The sequence below is a fragment of the Cyphomyrmex costatus genome, unplaced genomic scaffold (assembly GCF_001594065.2).
Source record: "Cyphomyrmex costatus isolate MS0001 unplaced genomic scaffold, Ccosl1.0 scaffold306, whole genome shotgun sequence".
NCBI lineage: Eukaryota > Metazoa > Arthropoda > Insecta > Hymenoptera > Formicidae > Cyphomyrmex > Cyphomyrmex costatus.
The window spans coordinates 76,170-100,551 of record NW_017277190.1 but is presented as its reverse complement, the minus strand read 5'-3'; the positions used below and the strand labels follow the sequence as shown (position 1 = coordinate 100,551).

Genomic DNA, 24,382 nt, shown 5'->3' with positions numbered 1-24,382 from the left:
GCTACGGAAACCGCGAGATACCTACAAACTGGAATTATCAGCCACGCGTTTCTGATGCGCTTCCTCAATTTCATATACAGTACTAAATGTACTTTAAATGTATTTTAAAGTATCATGCTAATTTCTCTCGTCTGATAACTAAAAAAAAATGTCAATGAAACCAACAAAAGAACTCAACAAAAATAGCATTTCGATTAGGATAAATTTCTTTTCTAGGCTGTAATATTAACAGAATTGTGATATCCAAAAATACTTTACGGTTTTTTACCAACATGCTATTTTTACTAGGCTCTTTTATTAATTTAATTAGAATATTTCTGTCAGTGTAGAGCGAAAAACCTGTTGAAGTCTTTTATTACACAAGTTGATAAAAAATGAGTTGCCCATTCTAATGTCCGTTATAAGAAAAAATGTATTTACATAAATTCAGTGTTAAGAAAATATAATTGTATACAAAGTAAACTTCTCAACGTTGAGAAAGATTTCTTTTATCGAGAAACAAAAGATTTTCTTTGTCATGGAAATCAAAACTAATATTATGTAAAAATAAATTTCGTAAAAATAATTTAAAAAAGGGGCGAGCTAAAATATCTCCGCGTAAATAAAAGACTAAATCCATAGCACTGTTTAGATTGTCGCTGCGTAAAAGACACATGATTACAAGAGATATTGCGATCAACGGAGATTTTTTTAAGTATATTTTATTCTACTGTAAATTTTAATCTTCCCTGTTATACATATATATATATATATGTATTCTTCCATTTAGTAATTTCTACAGAGGCACGATCAAACTAAAACTGCCTGTTTACAATTCCGTGAAACGATTTCGCTTTAATCCCGGAACAGCGCGACGGCGAATTTCTAGAGCACCGATGAATCTCGGAGCAGGAGATGCCTAAGCTCTTTCATAAGACCCTGTATTTGAACCCCGTCACATCGCCGCCCCGGCGAGCAACACGCCTCGACCGGAAGGCTCGCCTTATTTCTCCGGTAACTTTGGCCGAGGGAGAGATAAATCCCGTCAACGTTCGCGGCAACTTCCGAGCTCGCGGAACCGAATAACGGATATTACGGGAGAGGTGGAAGGCTCTCCTGGCTTCGGCTTGAGAGCGACAACTCCGAGAGACTCGAATAAACCTCGAATTGTGCCGCATGCCCGACCGACACGCAATATCCCGGGAGAACGAGACGCACACGTGGCTCTGCGGGACCGGTGTTACACGAACGTCGCTTTAACGCGAGAGTGTCTGTTCGGATGTGTACTCCAACATTCGCGCGCGCGCGCGAAATATTTCGGTGCTCGCCCCGGTGGGATAGAGAACACCCCACCCGCGGGATGTTTTAGTTTACAAGCTCGACACGTTACTTAAGGGCATATAACTAAATTCCCGTACAAATACATAATTTACGCAACAAGTTCGCTAATCTCACGAGCGCTGCTGCACTTGCCGGAATTCTCGCGCGTTCTCCTTTTACCAAAGAAATAGGAAGAAATGGAAACATCTCTCTGTCTGTATATCATATTATATAGATATATCATACATTCTGTTATCCGTAACCAAACCCGTCGGTTTTGTTCACCTTCTCTTTATCATTATTTTGTTGGTATATATACAAATCTTTTACGTTGTAAATCTGTATATAATGTTTTTAGCGTTTGCCATCTTAGAGCGCTCGATAAATAGCGAATCTATCTTTCTCTCTCCTTCTTTGAATCGCACAAGTCTATTCCTTATATACAGGTTTGAGAAGTAATGGACCGAACTGAGAAGAAAAGTCCTGTACCATTTTACAATTTTTTCGCAATAGAGTTAGCGAGATATTAATTTATAAAAGTATCCCAAATTCGCCCGACCCACCGCCAAAGCAAGCGCGGTGTGTATAATTATAACTCATTCTCCGAATTATTACTATAATTTCATTATAACTATATTATACTTGAATTGGATAGTTGGGTAATAAAAAAAAAAAGTATCGTGCAACATGTGGATGAGAAGTGACAATTTGAGCACATCGTAAATACGAGGAGATTACTTAAAATATGCGAGCTTCAATATGCAGTCTACGTCAGCTAAGTTAGTGGCAGTTGTTGGATTAATTTTGCTAATGAGATCGAAACTATATACGGGGGACGGGACGTCAGTAGCATCGAACAGTTCAGAACTGTGGCAAGAGGAAGTCGCGCGCGCGTGACGTTGTAAGCGACGTTGATTTCTTGTTGACTAACTACTTCTCCCTTGGTGCCGCACTCGCTTGTCTGTCCACGCGTCTCCTTCGCGGGCTTGCGACAACTCGAACCGGTACAACCGGAAAGAAAGAACCGGCAGAATTCTCTATCTCTTCCACCCCCTCGTCCCGCGCGTCAGTGTAATCTCTTTTCTCCGTGCATTGTTGAAACGAGTTACGCGTTATAATCAGATCATCCCGAGGTACTTAAAGCCCTCTCGGAAAAACGTTGACCCCGCGCTCGCGTCTGTCTAAGTCGCACTCGACGGTATTCCCTAGTTTTCTTATACATTTCTTACGCAAAGGTCAAGTATGTGCCGCCGGCGTTATGCGAAAATGAGGCAGTCGCACGTGTAGCGCTATGAGTGCGCGCTGGCTTTTCCTGGATTATCTCCGGAACTTGTACCATAAGCGCGAGCATGTTTATTATTACGATCAACGACTCTAGCGTCAGGAACTCGACACGTCCTTTCCATTTCACCCCTCCATTCAGACACAAAACGGCAACGATTTTATATTGGACATATAAATACAAAAGTAAACGCCTGTTATATTTAAAAAAAAAAACAACGAATGATGATATTAAAATACGGTATTAAAAACGAGCAACGATATAAAAGATGACAATATATTATCAAATTATTCCATATAAATTTAAAAAAAGAGATTCTCTTTTTTTATTGTCATATATTGTTGCTTGTTTTTAATACCGTACTTTAATATCATCATTTGTTGATTTTATATTGAATGAACGAACGATATGGAACATTCAAAAGAGCTAAATATTAAAAATACTCGTACTTGACTGATACTTCGATCATATCTCATTTACAAGAATAAGACTGTAATTGGCCTTTTTCTTCTTTCAAGCGAAAACATTGCGAGAACGTTTCATTGTTGATATAGAAAGAGAGACATACGTCAATAATTCCACGTCAATGTATGGCGAAAATGATGTATAGCGTTCCAACTAGTTTTATTAATGGAAAAAAAAAAAAAAAACTCGTCAGCCCTCTCGAGTAGTACATACCTACTATAGTTTCAACCCATGCCCGGAAATGCCCGAGACGTAAATAGAATACGCGCTTTCTATTTGTCGCGTTTCTATCCCCGTCAGCAGTATTTGCAGTTCGGAATGCAAAGAGCGGCGGCGATTTTTTGGCGCGCGTATTTGCTCTCTCCCTGCAGATATGAAAAATTTTCACGCTCAAATGGACAACCTAAATTTCCCGGGCGCAAGGAAAACGCTGACCCAGGGTGGGTTCTAAGAATAGTCGCGCGTTTTCCAGCTCGCTGTGATACGCACACCTGTGTGCGTCCAATCGCGACGCGCGCGGAGAAAATTCACGTCGCGCGCAAAATGTTGGGCAATGTTTATCTAAGAAGAACGCAACAAACGTGCGTTTTCCACGAGTAATTTTACGAGGTTTCCAATGTTGTTTTCCTGATGCATCTTTATTTACTCTGCGGATGGTGTGCGCGCACAGCACGTTGCGTAAATAAAATTTCGACAAAGTATCGTATTTATTTAATTAAGTTAAATACATACATGGCATATCTCCGCAAGTGAAACGATACAGGTCAAAAACAGAAGAGTGTTCACACAAAATTGCATATTTTGAAATTATAATTATTTTTTACGGCAGTATTGAATTTAATACACGTTAAACTTCAATTAAACGTATACGATTAGGTCATTCGTGTTTTGTGCATTTCCTTTTTTTTAAACTAGCAATAAATAAATACACAACGTTACAAATATTTTCTACAGAAATTAAAGTATACGTAAAAATTTCTTAATAATTTTTTGTACATTTGTAAAAATGTTGAAAATTATCCTGGGACATGAATTCATTGTATCGTAATGTAATAAAATTCCTCAAAATTATTGTACTAAGAATTAATTTAAAGCTAATTATAAATTGCGCTTATTTCAAGTTCTCAAAAAATAATGATATATTAATTTTGTTATAGCTAGTATTATGTTAACAGGAAACTCCAGAAGACTATTTTAATTTGTGTCATTTTTGTTTGAAAAGTATTGTATCTATTTCAACTTATAAATTTGAATTCATTTTTCCTAATTAAAGAGCGATGTACTTCGGACACGATCATTATACGAAATTGGAATAATTTCGATTCATATTATGTCACCTTTTTATATTTGTATTTTATATTTCTGTAATCGGTTGCTACTTGACACTTTGTGTCGGAGAATGAAAGGCGGATATATTTTTGATATACCGTCAAACATTTGCAGATTAAAAAAGAGTCGCAGGAATCGCGGATTTCTCCGAAATCAAGACTCTATAGGAGGAGAGTTTTTCCATCAGCAATTTCGTCATAAAATAAGAATGAGAAAGGAGAGCATATACAAGATATTTCCGAATTGAATCACCGTTACGTTAAAAAGAATGAATTTAGAACCTCAAACGAGCAAAACGGTTGAGAAACTGACGACTTTATACGTGACAATACAATCATTAGATTTACTAAACTTTTATTTTACAATACGGAGTGCTCTCAGGAAAGAATATCTATGTATATAGTATATGTCGCTAGCTGAGCACGAAGTAATAGAACGTAAGCAAGAAATTCATATCACCCACAAGACGAGCATGTAATGACCTCCGGTTATAAAAACAATAAGTATAATTTAACGGTCTTCGCGCCTAATAATAAATTAGTTATCATAAATGCGATCGATAATATCGCTAGTCATTTACATTAATACGAAATTTTTCTCTAGAAGTTTCCTCGCAAATGGTTCGTTTATGCAACATGGACTTCTTAAGTTACAGAATACTAATAGGAATAAATAATGTCGAAATAATCTAGATTTATTGCTTTACAATAATCGAAATGTAATTATTAAGTGTTTTTTTTTTTATTAAGTGAAGGCCGTTATTTGTTCAAAATAACAGCTCTCAGCCTTGAGAAAAACATTGCGCCTATCGATGAAAAAAACAAGTGGCTGACTGACATTGCGCGATTGTATAATTCCTTGTATTATCCTCTATTATTATAATGATTAAAGATCGTTAATGAGCACCTCATACACGTCTTTCAAAGCAACGAAACCAAAAGTTATTTCGACATCGTTTCTATATAGTTCTGTAACGTGAGAAGTCGATATCTCTTAAAAAACGAAGCGTTTGCGAACGAACGTCCACAGAAAAATTTTATTTCATTCGAGATGTTTTAAACTCGTATTTGAAATTGGCGGGAATACTCTGTACTTTTTGTATGCTTCTTGTGACTGTCTGATACTATCCTGCTCATTTTTTAACTTATTGAAACGATTGTGCCTGTCACAAGTTCGTCGGACTCCGAGTTCTGTGAGCGATATAGTATCTCTATAGTAGAATCTCTACTTCCCAAAGTAGAAGAGACCGGCGATGACGCGGTCACGTGATCGCGTCATGTGAACAATTCGAAAAGCACACGCGGCGGTCGAGCCACGGTTTCTTATCTGAGCTATACGTTTTCCAGATTCCCCATTCGAGTATCACTCGGATATCACATTTTATCTTGATTTCTCATCGAATGGAAGGGGGGGGGGGGGGGGGGGAATCTACTCCTGGAACACGGAGTGAATTGGCGCGGCACGAACGACAAAATTCGCAATACGCTCCGCTCCGCCGTCCGTCCACTTGCCGCTTGTCGTCTTTAACGCGCGTGTGCGATACGTGCACACGTATCTATACGTGGCGTACACTTACCTGACGGTCTTCGAGATCTAGCACGAGGAGCATCCACCGACGATGATCTCTGGTGACGCGCGTCACCGCCGCCGGCGTGGAACTCGCGTAATGGCGTGGGGGGGGGGGGGAAAAAAAACTCGAGCACGGGTGTGTTGTGTACGACACTGACGTCGCGGCGTGTCCTCTGATCGACGTGCGTGTCACCTCGCGACACGGGATCCGCGACGGATTAACAGAAGTACGGCGACCGACGGTCGACTGGCGGAGAGAAGGAAGAGCGCGAAATCCTCCCACAACGAAGGTCGAAGCGCGACTGATTTGAAGTGCGCCGCTGTCGCGCGCGGCAACGGTTCGCCGTGAAGTGCGCGCGCGTCTCACTCGCTCTCTCTCTCTTGCTCCCGCCACTGTCCTTCCTTGTGCTCGCTTGGGACAAGTCCCGTGATACGTATACCTGTCGATCTCTCACGGGCGGACGGTCTCACACACGATTATTTCCTATACGTACCCGGTAAGTTAAAACACTCGCTCGTCATTTACAATTTTATAATTTCGTCCGATTATCATCTCGTAAAGGCTCGCTCTGCGATTGTGTTAAATAAGCGTTTAGGTTCTTTCCCGTGCGACATACGTTTCAAGTGTGTCCTGAGAACGGAAAACTGTTCTAATTTTACACTACACGTCTGTTGCTACGTTGATAAAAGAGTGATACACCTCAAAATTGACGGTTTTTTAATAGAATATGTTTAAGATTCTGTGTTGAAACGATGTTTTAATTTGGACAGGCATTGTCATCATCCATTGGACATCCATTGGACATCCAGACTTAATTTCAATCTGATCCATCGATGGATCCATCGTCGATGGACTTAGTTACGAATGTTTTAAAAACGTACGTTATTCAACGTATAAAGGTATGTTTACATTTGAACATTAAAAAAATGTTTATCTCGTGCAAAATATTTTCTAACAATAAGTCTGTTTGCGACGTGTTGCTTGCGCTGATTTGCGAAGTGAAATTTTTTTTAAGATCGCACGAGGAGTTTTACTTTTGTTACCTCCGGTAACACAAAAATTTATTAAATTAAAGCTTAATTCAGACAATACGTAACAAGCAACAATAGCTTGCTGCTCGCAATGATAAGAGTTAAAAATCTTTTGCTTTTCAGTGTGCAAATTTGTCTGGATTATGGTTTAAAATTTGTTTAACATATTAATTTAGTCCATAATAATTTATTATTGTTTATCAATTGTACGGTAAAAAGATTCTAGTATTTGTATTAACAAATTAGTCCAGTTTTAGTCCATTGTATCCTAAAATGGACGTTTTTAAGAAGTCCAAAATGATAACACTGGATATTTTTAAAACGTTTTCAAAATATCCATGGATCTAATCTGGATGTTTTTAATATGTCCAAACGTCCAACATGTACATTTTAAATACATTTTTTAAACATTATTGTGCTGTCTGGGAAGCAATTTCTATAATCTATTATTTATTTCTATACAGCTTTACTTTCTTGCCATAGGTATTACATTTTCAATCACAGCTTCGCCCATAAGTACAAGCACAAACTAAATAAATACTAAGCACCAATCAAATTAATATAAACGGTTTGTTCTAATGAAGAAAAATTAAAAAACAGTTTTGATTTATGAAAAAATAATACTTTATTTCTTTTCTGTTATAATTTTATTAAAATAAAATACCATCTTTTTTTTCTCATCTACTAAATTGAGAGCTTTATATATACGGAAAGAAAATTTTTACTAAAAGAGAACTCTGAACTTTTGTTGGACGCAAATCTGAAAATAATTTTGTCGGACCATCGAAATAATTATGTTGGAAACTAAAAGACGATGAGAAAAATTGCGCGAAAAGTTTTGATATTCTAGCAACCAGTTTTAATTTCCAATAAAATTATTTTTGTGCTCCAACAAAATTATTTTCATATTTTTGTTCAAGAAAATGTTATGTTTTTCAACAAAATGGTTGTACTCCATGTACTTATGGCCAAAATTGTGTAACGTGGTTTCTTTAAAACTGTATCACGAGTTTTTAAGATTCGAGCCTTAATATTTATCAGAGTTACAATACTTTTCCACATAAACAAATAAATTACAAATGCTTTTTCCACAAAAATATATTAGCTTTAGGGTTAATTTCTTTTTACTATCTCAAAAGTACTATAATTTTGATTTCATACGATATGTTTCTATCACTTGCGATATCCCATATCTGTCAATCTCCTTGGCGTCATACGATTATTTTCGATTCTGACAGCCTTCACGAGAATAGACACATTCGCAATGTGTGTAAGTCGAAATTCTACGATCCACGATTATCACATCTCGTAAAAGCCACTAAAATTGTATCAAATGCCTCTTTATCCCTTATTTTCAACATGCGAATATCGAGCCTTGAATATTTCAATTACCTCCCATTGATAATGACGAATTTTCCATTCGCGACTTTATATGATGATTTAATAACGATGCCCGTTGCATGAAATTATTATTGTTATTATCATTAAACACTTTCACGTTACCTCGTTACATTTCCAATTTTGATGTATGCAGAACATGCTAGTGTTTTATGCTGGAATTGTTACGGAAATCATTTACGCCAATTATTGATATATGATCGCAAAATTAACTGAAGTGTAGCCATGAGCGCAAATTATCATTTACAATCAAGATCAAATAATCGGCGAAGGACAAAGATACAACATATACGTTTATAATTTTGATGTTTTGCGTCAATTACAATTTTATTCTATTACGTGAGAAATGAGCTTCAACGCGTGTTTTATCTCCTATTATGCGTAATAAAAATAATTTATTATTAAGATATTGATTATTTCCCTCTTATGTATGCACATATTATACACACACACACACACACACAGACATCTTATTGTGCAATATATGTGTGTATGACATACGTATATGAACGGGAAATGTCATATGAATAACAAAGAGATTCCGCGGTGATGGAACGCACGATTATTAAAGACTTTCATATTTTACTACATTTCCAATTTTGATTTATGCAGAATATGTGCTAATGCTTTATACTGGAATTATTACGGAAACATTTATGCTAATTATTGATATACGATCGCAAAATTAACGAAGTGCAGATATGAGCTCGAATTATCATTCACAATCAAGATCGAATAATCGATGACGGTCGATATAGTATGATATATATTTGTATATATCTCAATGTTTTTCGTCAATTACAATTTTATCGTGTGAGAGATCAGTTTTAACATCTTATCGACTTTAGCACTTTTGTACATGTTTTATTCCCCGTTACACGTAATTTACTCTCTCTATTAAGATATTGATTAATTCCTCTTTTATTTATGTATGAGAGTACACATACATCTTATTAGACACACGCATAGGAAATGTCACGTGAATATCAAAGAGATTTCGCAGTGATGTAACGCACAATAAGACAGCGCTATGTAGACTCCATTATGAAGGGGCATCTATTGTGTCTTTCCGTTGTATATACGTGTCGTGAAACAAAGCGCGACAAAGGGCAAAACACGTAGCGGGGCGATAAACAAATGGTTGTCAAGCCCCCAAAAGAACCTACTGTCGCCAGCAATAAGCATTGAATTATGGTCTAAGGAGTAATCAAATCTGTACGCTATATATGGCAAATGGGTCATTTAAAGACGGTATTATTGTCGAACGTGAAATATAAAAGTCAAATTGATATCGATATTCAGAAATGTTAAGTTGATAACGAATTCACCTTGCATCACAGTAATGTACATTAAAAGTTGCTACGATACATTATAATTAAAGCAAAGTATATTTAAAATGTAAAAGCATATATAATAAATATTTTAAATAATTGAATATCTGATAATGAGATATACGTTGTCACGTTATTTAACAGAATATACATATATTATTTCACTTCAAAGTCGATTGTATTATGCTAGTGCATTTAAATAATTTATGTGAGCAATCAGTTTAGTCACGCATTTGTTACATGAGTACGCTACACATGTGACGTTTTCTTTTTTATTAGTTAAAAAAGAAATTTGTTTGCAATGATAAAATATACAATTCTATGAAAATATCCTTCATTAATTGTAAAAAATAAAATAGATGGCTTATTTGCTAGTAATAACATTTTATTTCGCTGTATTTAGAGAAGGATTTATTACAGTGAGATATAAATTTTATTATATCTCTCAGAAATAAATTCTTAAGTATCTCTTTCTCAGTATAATGTTACGCTTCAAACAACGCAAGAAATTAATTACGAATAAAGAACGAAGTACATTTCTTATGGTGGAAAAAAGGGGCGTCGACTATAAGGAAAGTAACAATAGTCGAAGAAAAAGCTTTTATTATGAAATCCAATTTCTTGTATACAGAAACCGTTTCCGGTCAATCAATGTCCGCGTAAAGACGAAACTGCGTGATGTGAGAGACGCGCCATGGATTATTTACAGGATTACTCCGACGCGGAATTAGTTATTCGTACTGTGTTGAGTAATGCGACGAGTATGGCGATTGTTTGATCGCGCATGGTGGAAAAGTTGCTCGAGCGAACGTGACGAAATGTGTGTAGATGCACGCTTGACGTAATCTCGATTAGCAATCGCGACGTTCGTCGAACGAGGACAGCATCCTTCCCTTCTCGGCATTCTAACGACGCGTGTTTTTCATAACGGATATGAAGCGAAAATATGAGCCCCACGTCGAGCCGGCGGTTTCTCGACCACAAGACATATCGTGCCCGTGACACGCGACCCCTCTCGTGCATACATTTCTCTCCTTTTCTTTTTGTACGTTCTCTCGCCTTTGAACCCTTGCGCGGCACGCGCGAGTTTTCGTGATGCATGAGTGATGAATATGCAAGACGTGAGCGATGGTGGCGACGGCGACGAGACGGCGACGGCCGGCGATGGAGATGACGGTAACGATGCTGCGGCGATAATGGTAATGATAATGATGATGACGACAAGAAAAGCGCGAACCGCGATGTCAGGTAGGGTGCTGGTTCCGCATACATCCGTATCTTTATCGCTGTAGATGTCCCGCAAAGTTTTGACGTCAACGAGAGGAGAGTATACGACAAGATGACCCCTCGTCTTCCCTCTTTCAGTTACGATGCGGGTGCTACATGTAGAGGGGGAAAGAAAGAGAGAGAGTATTAACGTGAGAGAAAGCGACCGCGCCGTGGCAGGTACGGGTGTAGAATTATTAACTAGAGCTAAGATGATAAGCCGATGATAAAGCCGAGGAGAGTATAGAGCTCTCTCATCGATTTTCCTTCTATGAACATCTATGAACACTATACTGCCGTGGATGATGTCTGATCGGTGCGCAATTCGCGCAGTCATGCCAAAAATGCTAGAGTTTTGTTTTTCTTTTTTTTTTTTGTTTAGTTTACCGCGGATGCAATGATTTTTTTTAGTCCTTTGCATTTTATACTTGATGGCTTTGACATACCATTCATGATGTATTTCGCGCTCTTTAGCGCGGGACTGCCTCTGATGCGGATTGTAACTCGCAATATCAAAACTAGATTAGCTAAAAATTAAGTTAAAAACGCAAAATTAATACGACGGCAATTTTGTCAGATGACAAAGGTAGAACTGGCGATCAAAAAGTTCCTGTGCCTTCTCTTTCTCGCAAAATGTGAAATGTTTCAGTTACAAAATGTTCTCGCTAAATATTCCAATGAAAAATGAACTGTTTTACAAAATTATTAAATTTAGGAAAATATAGGAAAAAGTATCTACGTTTATAGCGAAAATTTCACTATGTAAACCTGGAAAGTAATACTTGTATAAGTCAAATTACAGTTGCTTCACGTACTTTCTGCCGATGCGGGTGCAGCTTCCGCTGGAACTGCGGGTGCAGCATCTACGGGTGCAGCTGCAGGTACGACTCCTTCAGCTGGTGTGGCTGGTGCACCTTCCGCTGGAGGAGCAGCTCCTTCGGCCGAAGGAGCTCCTTCCGCTGGTACTGCTGGTGTCTCGCCTGTATAATTTTTATTTCATATAACGGATTAATTACAATTTTCCATTATAGTACACTCGTTTGCAAGCGAAATGCTATATATAAAAGCAGCGACATTAACAATGTATTAAAATTGGCAATAGCTGATCGATATATATCAATCTTTTAACATGCAAAAAAGGTATTTTGAATCATTTTTTTAATTTCTCAACAAGCAAAATGTGTTGTTTTAATATTAATCAGTATAAAATAATATTGTTATAAATTGACAACAAAAAGCTTTTATCATCGATTGTTCATTTAAACTTTTAATTGCTTCTGCTACAAATGTATTCCGTACGGAACGTATGCAGTGTGTGTTTATGGTTAAAGAATTAATGTTGCAATTCAGACTCATTCTATAATATATTTTTTGCAATTTTAATAACAGTTTAATACTTTGATGTCGTTTTTGTAAAATTTTGTTTTATCAAAAAAAATTAATATATATAAATTTAACCTTCAGCTGGAGGTGCTGCAGGAGTTCCTTCTGCGGGTGCACCCTCTGCAGGAGTAGCAATTGGTGCAGAACCTTCGGCTGGAGGTGCTCCTTCAGCAGGCGCACCTGGTGGGGCTGTTCCTTCTGCAGGTGCAGCTCCTTCTGCTGGTGGTGCAGCCCCTTCTGTTGGTGGCGCAGCACCTTCCGCCGCCGGCGGTGCAGTACCTTCTGTAGGTGGTGCGGCTCCTTCCGCGGAGGTTACTACAGGTGCGCCTTCTGTATACACAATTAATATTCTCTCAATGATTATATACAAATATTTATTTAATAATTATATGAAAAAAAGATAGAAATGGCGCGTTGTGTATCAAATTTTCGACCAAGAAAACTCTTCTACTAAACAGACGAAACTCTGTATGGAAAAATCTTGAAAAATGTCGTATATATTGTAACTCAAAATATTTAAAAGTCTAAGAATTTACCAGTAGGCGCTGGCGCAGTTCCGTCCGCCGGTGGGACACCTTCAGCTGCTGGAACAGGAGCTGCTGGAACTCCACCTTCAGCTGGAGGTGTCGGCACAGGAACTGGTGCAGGTTCCGCTGGCGGAGGTACAGGAGCTGGTGGAGTTGGCACCGGTTCTGGGGTCGGTGTAGGTTCCGGTGGCGGTAGTTCCGCAGGTACTTCAGCCTGTTCGCCCTCCTATATGCAAAACGCATACTTACTCAAAATTAATTAATTATTAAACAGCATCTTTAACATCTAGAAGACGTATTAATTATGCAGTGTATTGATATCGACAAATCAATACGTATATTATTCTAAAGTAACCACAGAATTCCAAAGTTCAATCATTATAATAGCATTTTTTTTCAAGCGCGACGTCTTCTGCGCCCGACTCCTATTTATTTTTGGATATTATTTAACAATTTTAACATTTATTATTCTTTACGAATCTCTTGGAATTATGCAATTCCATTGAAAATTCTCTATAAGAAAGCGTTATATTAATTAAAATTTAATTTTTTTTATAACTACCATAATAAGCTGTTTTACATGTTTTTGAATTTGTTTGGTTTTTTACTTATCCTTTGAGAAAATTGTGATTAATCCATATCCAATAATGTTTCCAAATATGAATGATTTAAATCTGGGATATAAAAACACTCCAGGTCGACCTACATAAAAAGAAATCAAGCGATTTCCGGGTTAAGATTGAAAGTGTGATTGATAAATCGGATACGTTTCGTCACGGAGATCGCCGTGAAAAGTGCTCTCATGAGCAAAACAATTGCGCGTGCAGCTACAGCGCAAGCCGTCACCGACACGCGTATTAAATTGCGTGATTAACGGTCAACGCGCACATTTCGCAAATGTACTCGCATTAAACCACCATTTATAGATACGTCATTTGTCCCGCTTTCGATAATAATGCTTTATGAAACGTTCAGCCGCGAGCTTACGACGCGCCGCGCGCCTCCCGAGCCATGGCTTCGTTGACGGCGTTTTGCGCTATAAATCATCATGGCCATTGTGATCAGCGAATATTGTCAAGATAATTAAACAATGTGCACGACACCCGATATGATTATAAATACGATCGAATGCGTGAAACCCGCATTGAACGAGATGACGGTGGAGAAGATTACACCAGTATGTCGAGAACAATCGATGGATCCCGAAAATAAATTACGTGATTGTGAAAATCGATACACGTAGCGTACGATCGAGTGGAAAAGGACACTCAATGTATTTGCCTAGAATTGGTATAATGAGGCTTTGTTGAAAGTGCCATTTAATTGGATATATTGATATCCATTATCGGGACACACATTAGGACGATAATTAATAATAAACGTAGATAAAAGAGAGTACAATATAAAAGTACGAACGAACAGAGATTTGCCATGGGATATTTAAAATACAATATTTTTTTATTAATAAATGTAAAAGGGCAGATATGAAAAATAGAATTGAAATTTTTCTGTGAATTAATTAAATAAATTGTACCTATAATTACAAGCACATTAATGATGGTAACAAAATAAATTATCGATCAAAATCGTACGTGCGTTTCATTTTGGAAAATACTAGTCGGTGGAAAAACTTCTCGCAAAGTGTGTGGGAGGAAATGAACATATCCATAAATTAATAAAGCAAATCGAAATTGTCAAAGCACATAAGAGCTTATGTATCATAGCGAATGTGATGAAGCTGTGTCGAAAGCGTCACTCGATAGCGAATAGTTATAAAGCGAAATCCAGTTAGTAATATACCTACCACGTCTCTGAATATTGGCTCATCTGCAAATTAAAAAGCTCTTTTGGCATTATTCTTATTATTTAACGTTGTAATGAAATTCAAATCCTTTGAAATACAAATCCTTCGCAGTATTTACGCTATATTATTTTACAAAAAAAATTATTTAGAGTTGAGATAATAAGAAAAATGCCAAGAACTATATATCTCTCATCAAACCATATAATGTAACATTTTAAATTTAAATCAAAAGTAATTTAATTTTGGTCGCAATATATAAAAATGTTTTTCACGTTTCATCAAACTTCAATTATCAAGATAATTTCGAAAAAAATGCTATTATGTATATATCTTATATCATTAAGAATGTTAATTAGTCTCTTTTATACTAACTACTTGACGAGAAACGAATAAAATAATAATGTAACGTACATAAAACATGAAACGTACATAAAATGTCGGTTATATTATCTTATTATATTATTGTACATTTCAAAGGTTAAATAAAACAAATATAGAATGTGAAGGGAATATGAAGAAACATAGGAAAATGACCACACATAGGAGTTTTGAGTACCGTTAAATATTTTGTTTTACAGTAAATCTTAAGTAAAGTAATATATCCCCACCCATTATTTTCTACGATAACATTTCTTCCCTCGCATTTGCAGAAAGACAAATTTTATTATACTTTTTTGGTGAATTCTGCACGCAATTCTATGTAGCGTTCTATGGTAATTTACAAGGTCCGTTAGAAAAATACATTACATCCATAAAAAAAAAAAAAAGTGATAGAACAGGTACGGGTAGAGTGTAGAGTAAAACTGTGGATCAGATATTGAATGTGAAAAAATTTCGATACAATCCGGGATGTATATACGAGCATGAATCGTAACGGATAGACGGACGGGCGAGAAATTTGTGCGTGCAACTCACGATAGCGGGACACAATTAATACATCGAGCGTTAAAAAAATGTAGAGGAGGCTCTTTGGAGTTTCTGCATAGAATGGTTATTGACGAGTGCGGACAGAGGCGAATCCTGCGTTTCTCTCGGGAACGACGAGAATGAGATTTTTCAATTCTCTCATTCCTCCACCGATACTGGTGGCGCGGCTTCTTCCTCCTTTACCTTCTTTTCGTCGCCCTTCTTCGACCAGTCGGGTTTCTTCTGCAAAATCGAGAAAACGTTGCGTCAAATACAAACGGAAAATCTCGTTACACGTTGAAAATTAGACTCGCACACCAGTTAGCAGTGTCGGGGTGAACGTTCGCAAAGCTGAGGGGATAATGCTAACGGGGTCAAAAACTTCTGAAAGGGGGCTATTCAATTCGAAATGCCAAAAATCTAGTGAACGAGATCTAGACAAAAATTGCTTCGTGGTCGTAGTCGTGGATCGCGTCGCTGTATACCGTTCAATTGCGAATTTCTGCGCCAGCTTTCGGGATCGCCAATTCTCTCATGCTACCAAAAAATTCTCTCGACGTTTCCGGGAACGTCGTCTGGCAACTACGTTCAGTCACGGAACATCTACGAAGCCGTGCAGATTGTTAGTGGAAATAAGAAAAAAAAAAATAATAATACGGCAGAAGGAGAATCACGAGTTTCTAACGAAAAATAAAAATAAAAATAAATAAAAGGAGATGAAATAGAGAAACTAAGACAACGGCTTCCAACGTTGTCGAGAATTGTTGGGAGCTATGCGTCTAAATATTGTTAAGGAAATTCACGAACAAACGAAACGTAATATTGAAGAAAAGATTACACTGAAGACTCGAATTACCACGAAGGTTAAAAACGAAGGGAGCTTCTCTTCTAACCTATCTTTCCATTCTCCCACACACTACACGCGCGAGCTATTTGTTCTTCTATCTAGGTATATACTCTCATCTATCACACACATGTCATTCTCTCTTACACAAGCATGTCAAGCTACAAGTTGGTTGTTAAAGTTTTACCTTATCTTTTGACGCATTCTGCGAACATAATGCAAGAGCAATATAATTAGTCGACAGATAAGACATGGACACTGATTAAGCGTACATTTAAATATTACTTAACAAGTAACACGTCGTTCATGGCTCACATCGTAGGTCATGATCGACATATCGCGATCGATACGCATGTTGATCGTTGAACATATTTTTTTCGTGATTATTATTTATTGTAAGTGAGAGAAAGTTTGGTATTTGTGATTATAATGGTAAAATATTTTAATTACGATTAGGATCTCCATCTCCATAGCTATAAAATTAGGAATACTAATAATTATATTTTATTATAGTTGTGTTTCAGTTGCCAATTAGGTATATTTTTTCTAGTAAACATCACAAACACTTTTCTTTCAACGTAGAAAAAAAACTAGATTCAGATAGTGAGAGATTTTTATATATAAAACGTCAAAATGCGTGCACGATTGTGCATAAATAAAAAGACAAAAAGACAGAGCAACAAATTCTATATAATCTGAAAGCATAGCGGCCGAGTGATGGCGATAAGACAAGCTAAAAACGGGCTTCAATTGCGTGATCAAACGACTTTAGTTCAAGAGTGCGTGTTTCTGTTTTCTCTTTTCAGGCTTTATATATATTTTTTTTTTCTATTGATCACTTTTTCAATATTTTGCATTCGGTAGCGATTCGGCGGAACGAACGATTTTGCTTGTGAGAAAGTGTGCGGCAATTAACACCTGTAAAAAGAAGATAAACGAGGCGAGTGCGCAAAAAAAAAAAAAAAACGGAAGGCAACAATATAATTAGATGGTGAAAAGTAGAAAAACGCGAGTGGGCACAGGCATGTGTGTGAGTAAAGCGCTTCTGCCATTATATGTGGAATAAAAATAGAACTGTCAGCTTCAAATATATTTGGCAAGCCAATCTCACCTTTTTGCTTCTCTCTTAATCTTATACTTTATTTACTTCGCGCTGGATTACCGCTATCGCGAAGATCTTTGCGAAACTACATGAATGGGAAACGCGATAAAATAAAAAAATAAAAACAATGCAGATATTGATATAAATTGGACAGTGTTCTAATTGCCATATAATGTGTCGGACAAAAAAAGAAACAAGATGAAGGAAATTAAAACGGTGCCTGAGAGAAAAGCGAATTTACGAGAGGAAGTAAAACGGTGTACGATCCTCGATAAGCCGACCTTTCACCTTATCGAATATTTGAAATACGCGCTCGCGCGTAACATTGAAAGAATTTCTCTTATCATGACGCAAAAATACAACCACACCCGGAGCAACAGTCGTGTTATCTGATTGTGCATATAAAATACAAGGTGCTATGAACGCATTAACATTCTCGTGCACAGCGCGTCACGTTTTCATTTCGTATAACGGAAACAATCGGGAATTGAGATCAATTCGAGTTATCGAGTTTCGCATCCGATGGACGTAAAAGAACGAGGGAAATGAAAATCAAGAGCTATCTGTCGCAGTGAGAAATCCTAGAGAGGAATAGACTGTAAAAAAAAAAAAAGAAAGAAAAAGAAAACAGAAAAGAGAACGAAGGGAAATCTGCTGATAAGGGATATGAGAGAGTATCAGAGAGGCATCTCTAACTTATTCACGTGCGCTTTCTTCGATCGTTTATTGCCACAACTTATCGCTTCTATATATAACAGTTGTACGTGAATATTTACGCAGAGTCAGCTTCTCCCTACGTCTCGCTCGTTTCGATCGTCTATAGTCCGCGCAGAAGAGGGATGTGTAATCAAATGTCGGCTAACTCCTAGGATTGTTCGTGCAATTTTCAATTCTCACTCGTTAATTTGTTTTCCGCAGGGTGCTAATGAACTAGTCTGACAACAGTTCGAATGAACGTGACGGCGAAAACGCGCCGGCGCGGCGAACACGCGAGACGTTGATGGAAACAGTATCAAAAATATTCTACGCGTTCCTTTTCTTCTTTTTCCCATTATACGTTTTTCACGATTTTTTCGCGTGTGCGGTTATTAAGTCGATTGTACATACAAATGTGATCGTGTTAAGTCTTTCTTCATATATGTGTGTGTGTGTGTGTGTGTGTGTGTATACGCGTTTGTGTGTAGAAGTTTCTTGACTATCTCGTTTGTTCTCGATTTTTTTCTGTCGCGTTGTAATAATAATGTATTTTATTGAGATTTCGCACTCAAACTGTTTTTTCTTTACTCATTTTAAATCTACTTCTTGGTCTGCCACTCTGCCTTCTCGGACTTCTTGGGCTGTGGAGAACAACACAAATTGCCTAATCAACTACCAACTACTACTACATTTCCAATACAAATACGTATGTACATGTCTACAGACAGTCCTTTTCAGGAGATCCTGCTTGTGTGCAACGAGAGAAATAGTTTTTTATATTGAATGAAGCATTTTTATTAATATCAGCTAATTATTGTAATACTTGCTCTTGTGAGAAATTTAAATAATAAATCGATATACATATATAAAAATAGATATCAACTGAACTAAGAGCAATTACGACAATATCTCGACAAGCATAAACGCACGAACGTGCTGTATTATTAATTAAATATTGACTTTGTTTTATAAATAAATAATTATCGTAATCTCAATTTTCCAATCTTATTTAAAAAAAAAATACGCGCTATTAAATAGAATATTACAAGATAGTTATGAGAAGATACCCTCCTGTATATTCATATTTATTATTCACATTATCACAGTCATTGATTATTGCAATAATACATTTTGCGGTTAATCGATTAGCATAAATTCATCATCCTCGATATCACAATAACCTGATATATTTAACTAAAAGTATCCGCGGTTTGATGAATCGATGATTAATTATCGTGCGATTACCCATTGCTCGAGATTTCCGAGAATTTTGGTTTCCAAATTAGCTGATAAAATAACGCTCCTCCAGGGAAATGTATCATCATAAATATTTTAATAGCAGCAATATCGAAATGCAAACAAGGCTGTGTAATGCTGATCTCCTAAATTGGACACAATACATTGAACGTAAAAACTGCTTAAACGAAGAAAACCTGCCAATTGGGTTTTGTACACAAAAAGAAAACCAGGGTTACAAAAACTGTTTTTTGATTCACTGATAAAACATTTACTATGCTACTACAAATCTACCCGTCGTAAAAAAAATAAGCGTCCTTTGCAAAATTCAATAACTATCGATGAATTTATCAGAAATTAAGCAAAAATGCAAGTACATGATAATAATATTAGGAAATATTAGGACACGTAATTAAACGAATGAAAATTAAAAGTTTTTCCACAAAAAGTCCACTTTTGTACATCTGGATGTCGTCAAAACGTTCTCTACCGCTGTCAGTGTCCAAACAATTATAATTCTATAAAATTACGTAAAATTCTCCCCAGTTTATATATATTTCCGTAAGATTCCTTAATGATGACCAATTCAAAGAACGCTTGAGTAAACCTTTGATGGGTAGGAAAAAAACATTTTTACAAAAAGATTCATGTCGCCTGTAGATACGAAGATTTGATCGAAAACGATTATCCTTACCTCCTTATCCTCCTCCTCCAAGGTGAATTCCTTCTTCTTGACTTGTTTCAGCTGATTACGGAAATTGAATTCGGCGGCTTTCTTTTGGAGCTTGGCAAACTTGTTCTCGTACTTAGACACTTTCTTCAGGGTCGGCTTCATGCTGAAGTGTGACAAAAAAATCTTATACAATAAAATATATTCTTATAGTACAATATAAGTTTTTCAGCAATGTGGAAAGAACAGTTTTGTTGAAATATTAAAAAATTTAGCTAAAAATAATCTAAAAATAATTTGTTGGGCTGTTAATGATATAATATAAGACACTAAAACTGATTACTAAAATGTCAAAACATTTTGCAGCATTATTCATTACGCTTGAGTTCCCTACACATTTATTTTCATAGTCCAACAAAATTATTTTCAGATTTCTCTAGTTAAATTATCACACACTTTAGCAAAATCGTTCTTTCTGTGTAAAAATTGTATTGCGTGATTCTTCTTATTATGACGTAGAAAGGAAAGATACTTACAATTTACCTCGGAGATCGTTGACCTGGCTGTTCAAGTCTGCAATCTGTGTGTATCGAATACTTCTATTAACATCTATTGCATTTCGATATTACGATACAATTTAATCATGCGTATTTATAATTTTCTTTTTATATACAAGATATAAGAGAAGAGTTTTTTTTTTTTACCATTTTGAATATGTCCTTATTTGCGCAATAAGGTAATTTAATTGCAATGAGACAATATTCAAACAAATGTACTTTGTACAAAAAATACCGGATGCAATTAAACTTTAGGTTTGTGCAATAATAATTCTTGTATACAGTAAAGAAATCTTGCGTATTAGAATCAAACGCGGATTAGTGGACTCACGTGAACGGCATGACAATCCAGCCACAAACGGTTAATCAAGAGAAAGAAGAAATGGACAGGTGAAATCAAACCGTATCGGCATGCGGCCTGCGTGGCAAAAGCACAGGCGAGAGAGAAAGAGAAAAGGGAGTTACACGTGTTGAGCAAGCGGGCAGATATTCAACTGGCGAGCCACTCGACGGATCGAGATTGACAGTAAATTGGCTTGCGGATTAACTGCAATAGCGGATGACGGCGATGGGGTCCGGGAATAGAGGAGCGGGGTTTCACGAATGATAACGGAAAAATGGAGGAGAAAGTGGGAACATGGGGGGGTTTGTGGAATAACTAATATCTAGAAAGTTGGAAAGATAGTTTCGCTATCCAAAACTTACCGACACATGTGCAAAAATATCTGATAGAAAGTAAAAATTTTAGCAAAAAGTACTCGTAAATGTGATACTATACGGTAAAATAATACTTTGCTATGTTTTTCGAATATGGATATCACACGATTGAAATATTGTGGTTAAAATGATTTCATTCAGCTTCATATAAAAACAAACATATATATATAATATACTATGTATATATATATGTATATATACATATAAATCGATAATTGCAATTTTATAACGATAACAGAAAGTTTCGTAGACATTGCAATAGATGTTCCATGATTCGTGCATTTTTATATCTGGGTAGATAAGCAAGCTGACTGTGGAATTGTTTCCGCAGAATTAAACACGTATATATATATATATATATATGTGTGCGTGTGAGAGTGTGCGTGAAGTACGTGTGTGTAAGAAATTTATGCAGGGAGTAAAAAAGTTGACGAATTTGTTGCATTACGTACATAAGTAAAATCTCGGAATACATTGAATCTAAATACAAGTCGACTTATATCGCCATAGCATAGTCATCATTATATGAATTCATCTCTGTATCGGAAAACACTTTACAGTTCTTATAGATGGCACTGATTATACTACTTTTCTGAAACATTTTCTTCAGGAGCAAAGCTTCGTTCTACAGCCACTTGTCGGATTCTCTCCCGTTCTTCTTCTCAGGAATCATTCAATCGTTATTTCTTTCCCCTAAGCTTATTCTCTTTCTCGCGCAAATTACGAGAAAGGTTGAGAGTAGGAACGACAAAAGAGAGAGAGAGAGAGAGAGAGAGGAATTGGATACGATGGGGTGTGAATTTCATTTTGGCCAATCAGGGGACCGGCTGGTCACGATCAGCTCTTTCGTCCTCCGTGGGTGATGAGAAAAAAATTACAAAATCCACTACAATCCGTTTTCTACACTGCCAGAGCTCTGTTCGTCTCATTCGAAGCGTGAAACTAATCCCACGAAATCGATATCCGGGTGATTTTATTTGCTATTTTGTACTCGAACGTTTAATGTTATATCGGGTGTAATACGCTCCAATTATCTCAGAATAACATTTGTTTCCAAAGCAGCGACGCGTGAACATATTGAAACTGTTTTGAATGCTGCAAGATAATCATTGGCAATGTAATAATGCACTATATGTGAATATATATCTGTATCGTAAATAGTTTAAATTTGTAATAAAATTGGAGACTGACAACCAAATTTGGTTAAAAAATGATGAAAAGGAGATAATTTCTTTTCGTAAAATCTCTTCATTAAAAAAAGAAAAGAAGAGAACAGAGTTCTGCCAAGAAGAATCCGCTATTTACAGCCTAATTGAAAACACCATGACAAGAGGACACTGACAGTCGATGTGGTGCGTGCGAATCGGTACAAAATCAATTTTGCTTCACTTTAAGAACATCGTAGACGTCTGCACGTGTTTACACCAATGTCTCTCTCGTGTGAATTGGGTATTTCATGTGCACATTTATATTGTCTCACGAAAGTCAAAATAAAATGGGCGAGAATTGGGGTGTGATCGATATGGAACAGAAAGAAACAATAAGATAGAGGGGAGGATTTTTTTGCGGTCTGAATATTTTCACAGCATGGCACTTCGGTTTCATGATCTTTTAATCCGTTCTTAAGCCAGTCCACCCTTGTGAGAGTTAAAAATGGAAAAAAAAACCAGAGGAATATAGACAACCGACTCTACAATTTTTAGGATCTATCTCTAGATAAACTAGTGTAGACGCATAAACATATGCATGAAGAAAATTATCCAATCGCATTTTACGTCCTTATGATAGAAATGTGATTGAATAACTTTTTTTCACGCGCATAGTTATGCAGCTATTCAAGTTTATCGGCGAATAGATCTATAAGGTGTTTATGGGAAAGTATACGAGAATCGTTTTCCAAAGTTGTATAAAACTGATTTGTACCCATCATCGACCGAGTGTCTATATATAATATTCGTCGAACCTTTTCTTATTTTTAATGACTTTCTTTGACATAACATCGCAAAACAATTACGTTCTTTTTTTTATAAGTTTTTGATAATTTATAACGCAGATAAAATGTGCTATTTTCAAAACTATAGTTTTCAAAATGTTAGTGACAGAAATCACGTTTTTTTTTTTTATCAAAGCCATAAAAATTCACACTCATGTGTTTTTTTTAAATTAAAAATATTGACGATTCACGTTTAGTTGCTCGTTTTTCTTCCTTCGATGAATATGAAGTGCCATACTTTTTATCGCGTAGCTACAAAAGTATAGTATACGCGAATTAAGCTCTGTTAACTCAATCGACTCGCGATGTCCGTTGCAAATGGAGTTTTATAAATTATAATCACGGAGATTAATAAAAAAAGTTGACGCGATAGACGAACATTCATGCTGTTAATTCAGTTGCATTTTTTTTTTTTTTTTCCATAAATCACCATTATCGTACCCTTTCAATCAAAAATCTATTCGAGTGTGTATTTTATATGTGTTACTTCGCAGCGAAAATTAAACTGTGCTGCGATTGATGTAACGAATATATATCACGTATCTCTCAAACTGACGTAACGTATAAAATACTTCTCATCTAAATATTATAACTACTTCGACATAAATCATATTTCCAGTAATATTTCAAAGATAAATAGAAAGGAAATGCTAATTTATTATTGTATAAATGTTATTTATATATAAACATACTATATTAATTTGATAACGAGAGTACTTATTTGGCCGGTGATTAATTTGCGTAATGAGATACGTGACTTCGGTAATATATATGTATATTTTGGCAGAATACAAATCTACCTCTAATCACGTGACGCTCGGAAATCAAATAGCGATCGGTCAAGTCTGCAATAACGCGAAATTAATCCACACTATAATGGAATTGTTCGCCTGTTCCTCATAATTTACTATGTCCAACAACGTTTATTATCCCGTGTTCATTACGCCTATATGTATAATATATATATATATATATA

General features: G+C 36.3%; 1 protein-coding gene across 13 annotated transcripts in view; it reads right to left on the bottom strand.

The window, feature by feature from the left end:
- Nucleotides 1-10,291: 10,291 nt before the first annotated feature.
- The window catches only part of wupA (troponin wings up A), a 31,562-nt gene continuing 17,471 nt past the window's right edge, over nucleotides 10,292-24,382 (bottom strand). For 6 of the 13 annotated variants that reach the window (XM_018542153.1, XM_018542152.1, XM_018542148.1 and 3 more), the window contains 3 exons: nucleotides 20,676-20,719; nucleotides 20,164-20,305; nucleotides 15,232-15,834 (listed from right to left, as the gene is read on the bottom strand). In XM_018542153.1, coding sequence (XP_018397655.1) covers nucleotides 15,751-15,834; nucleotides 20,164-20,305; nucleotides 20,676-20,719 — 270 coding nt within the window. In that variant the 3' untranslated portion in view covers nucleotides 15,232-15,750. Of the gene's footprint in view, nucleotides 11,499-11,786; nucleotides 11,952-12,429; nucleotides 12,685-12,890; nucleotides 13,108-15,231; nucleotides 15,835-16,622; nucleotides 16,641-17,294; nucleotides 18,875-20,163; nucleotides 20,306-20,675; nucleotides 20,720-24,382 lie in introns of those variants that run through there. The other 7 variants (XM_018542155.1, XM_018542157.1, XM_018542154.1 and 4 more) reach the window with 4 other exon arrangements.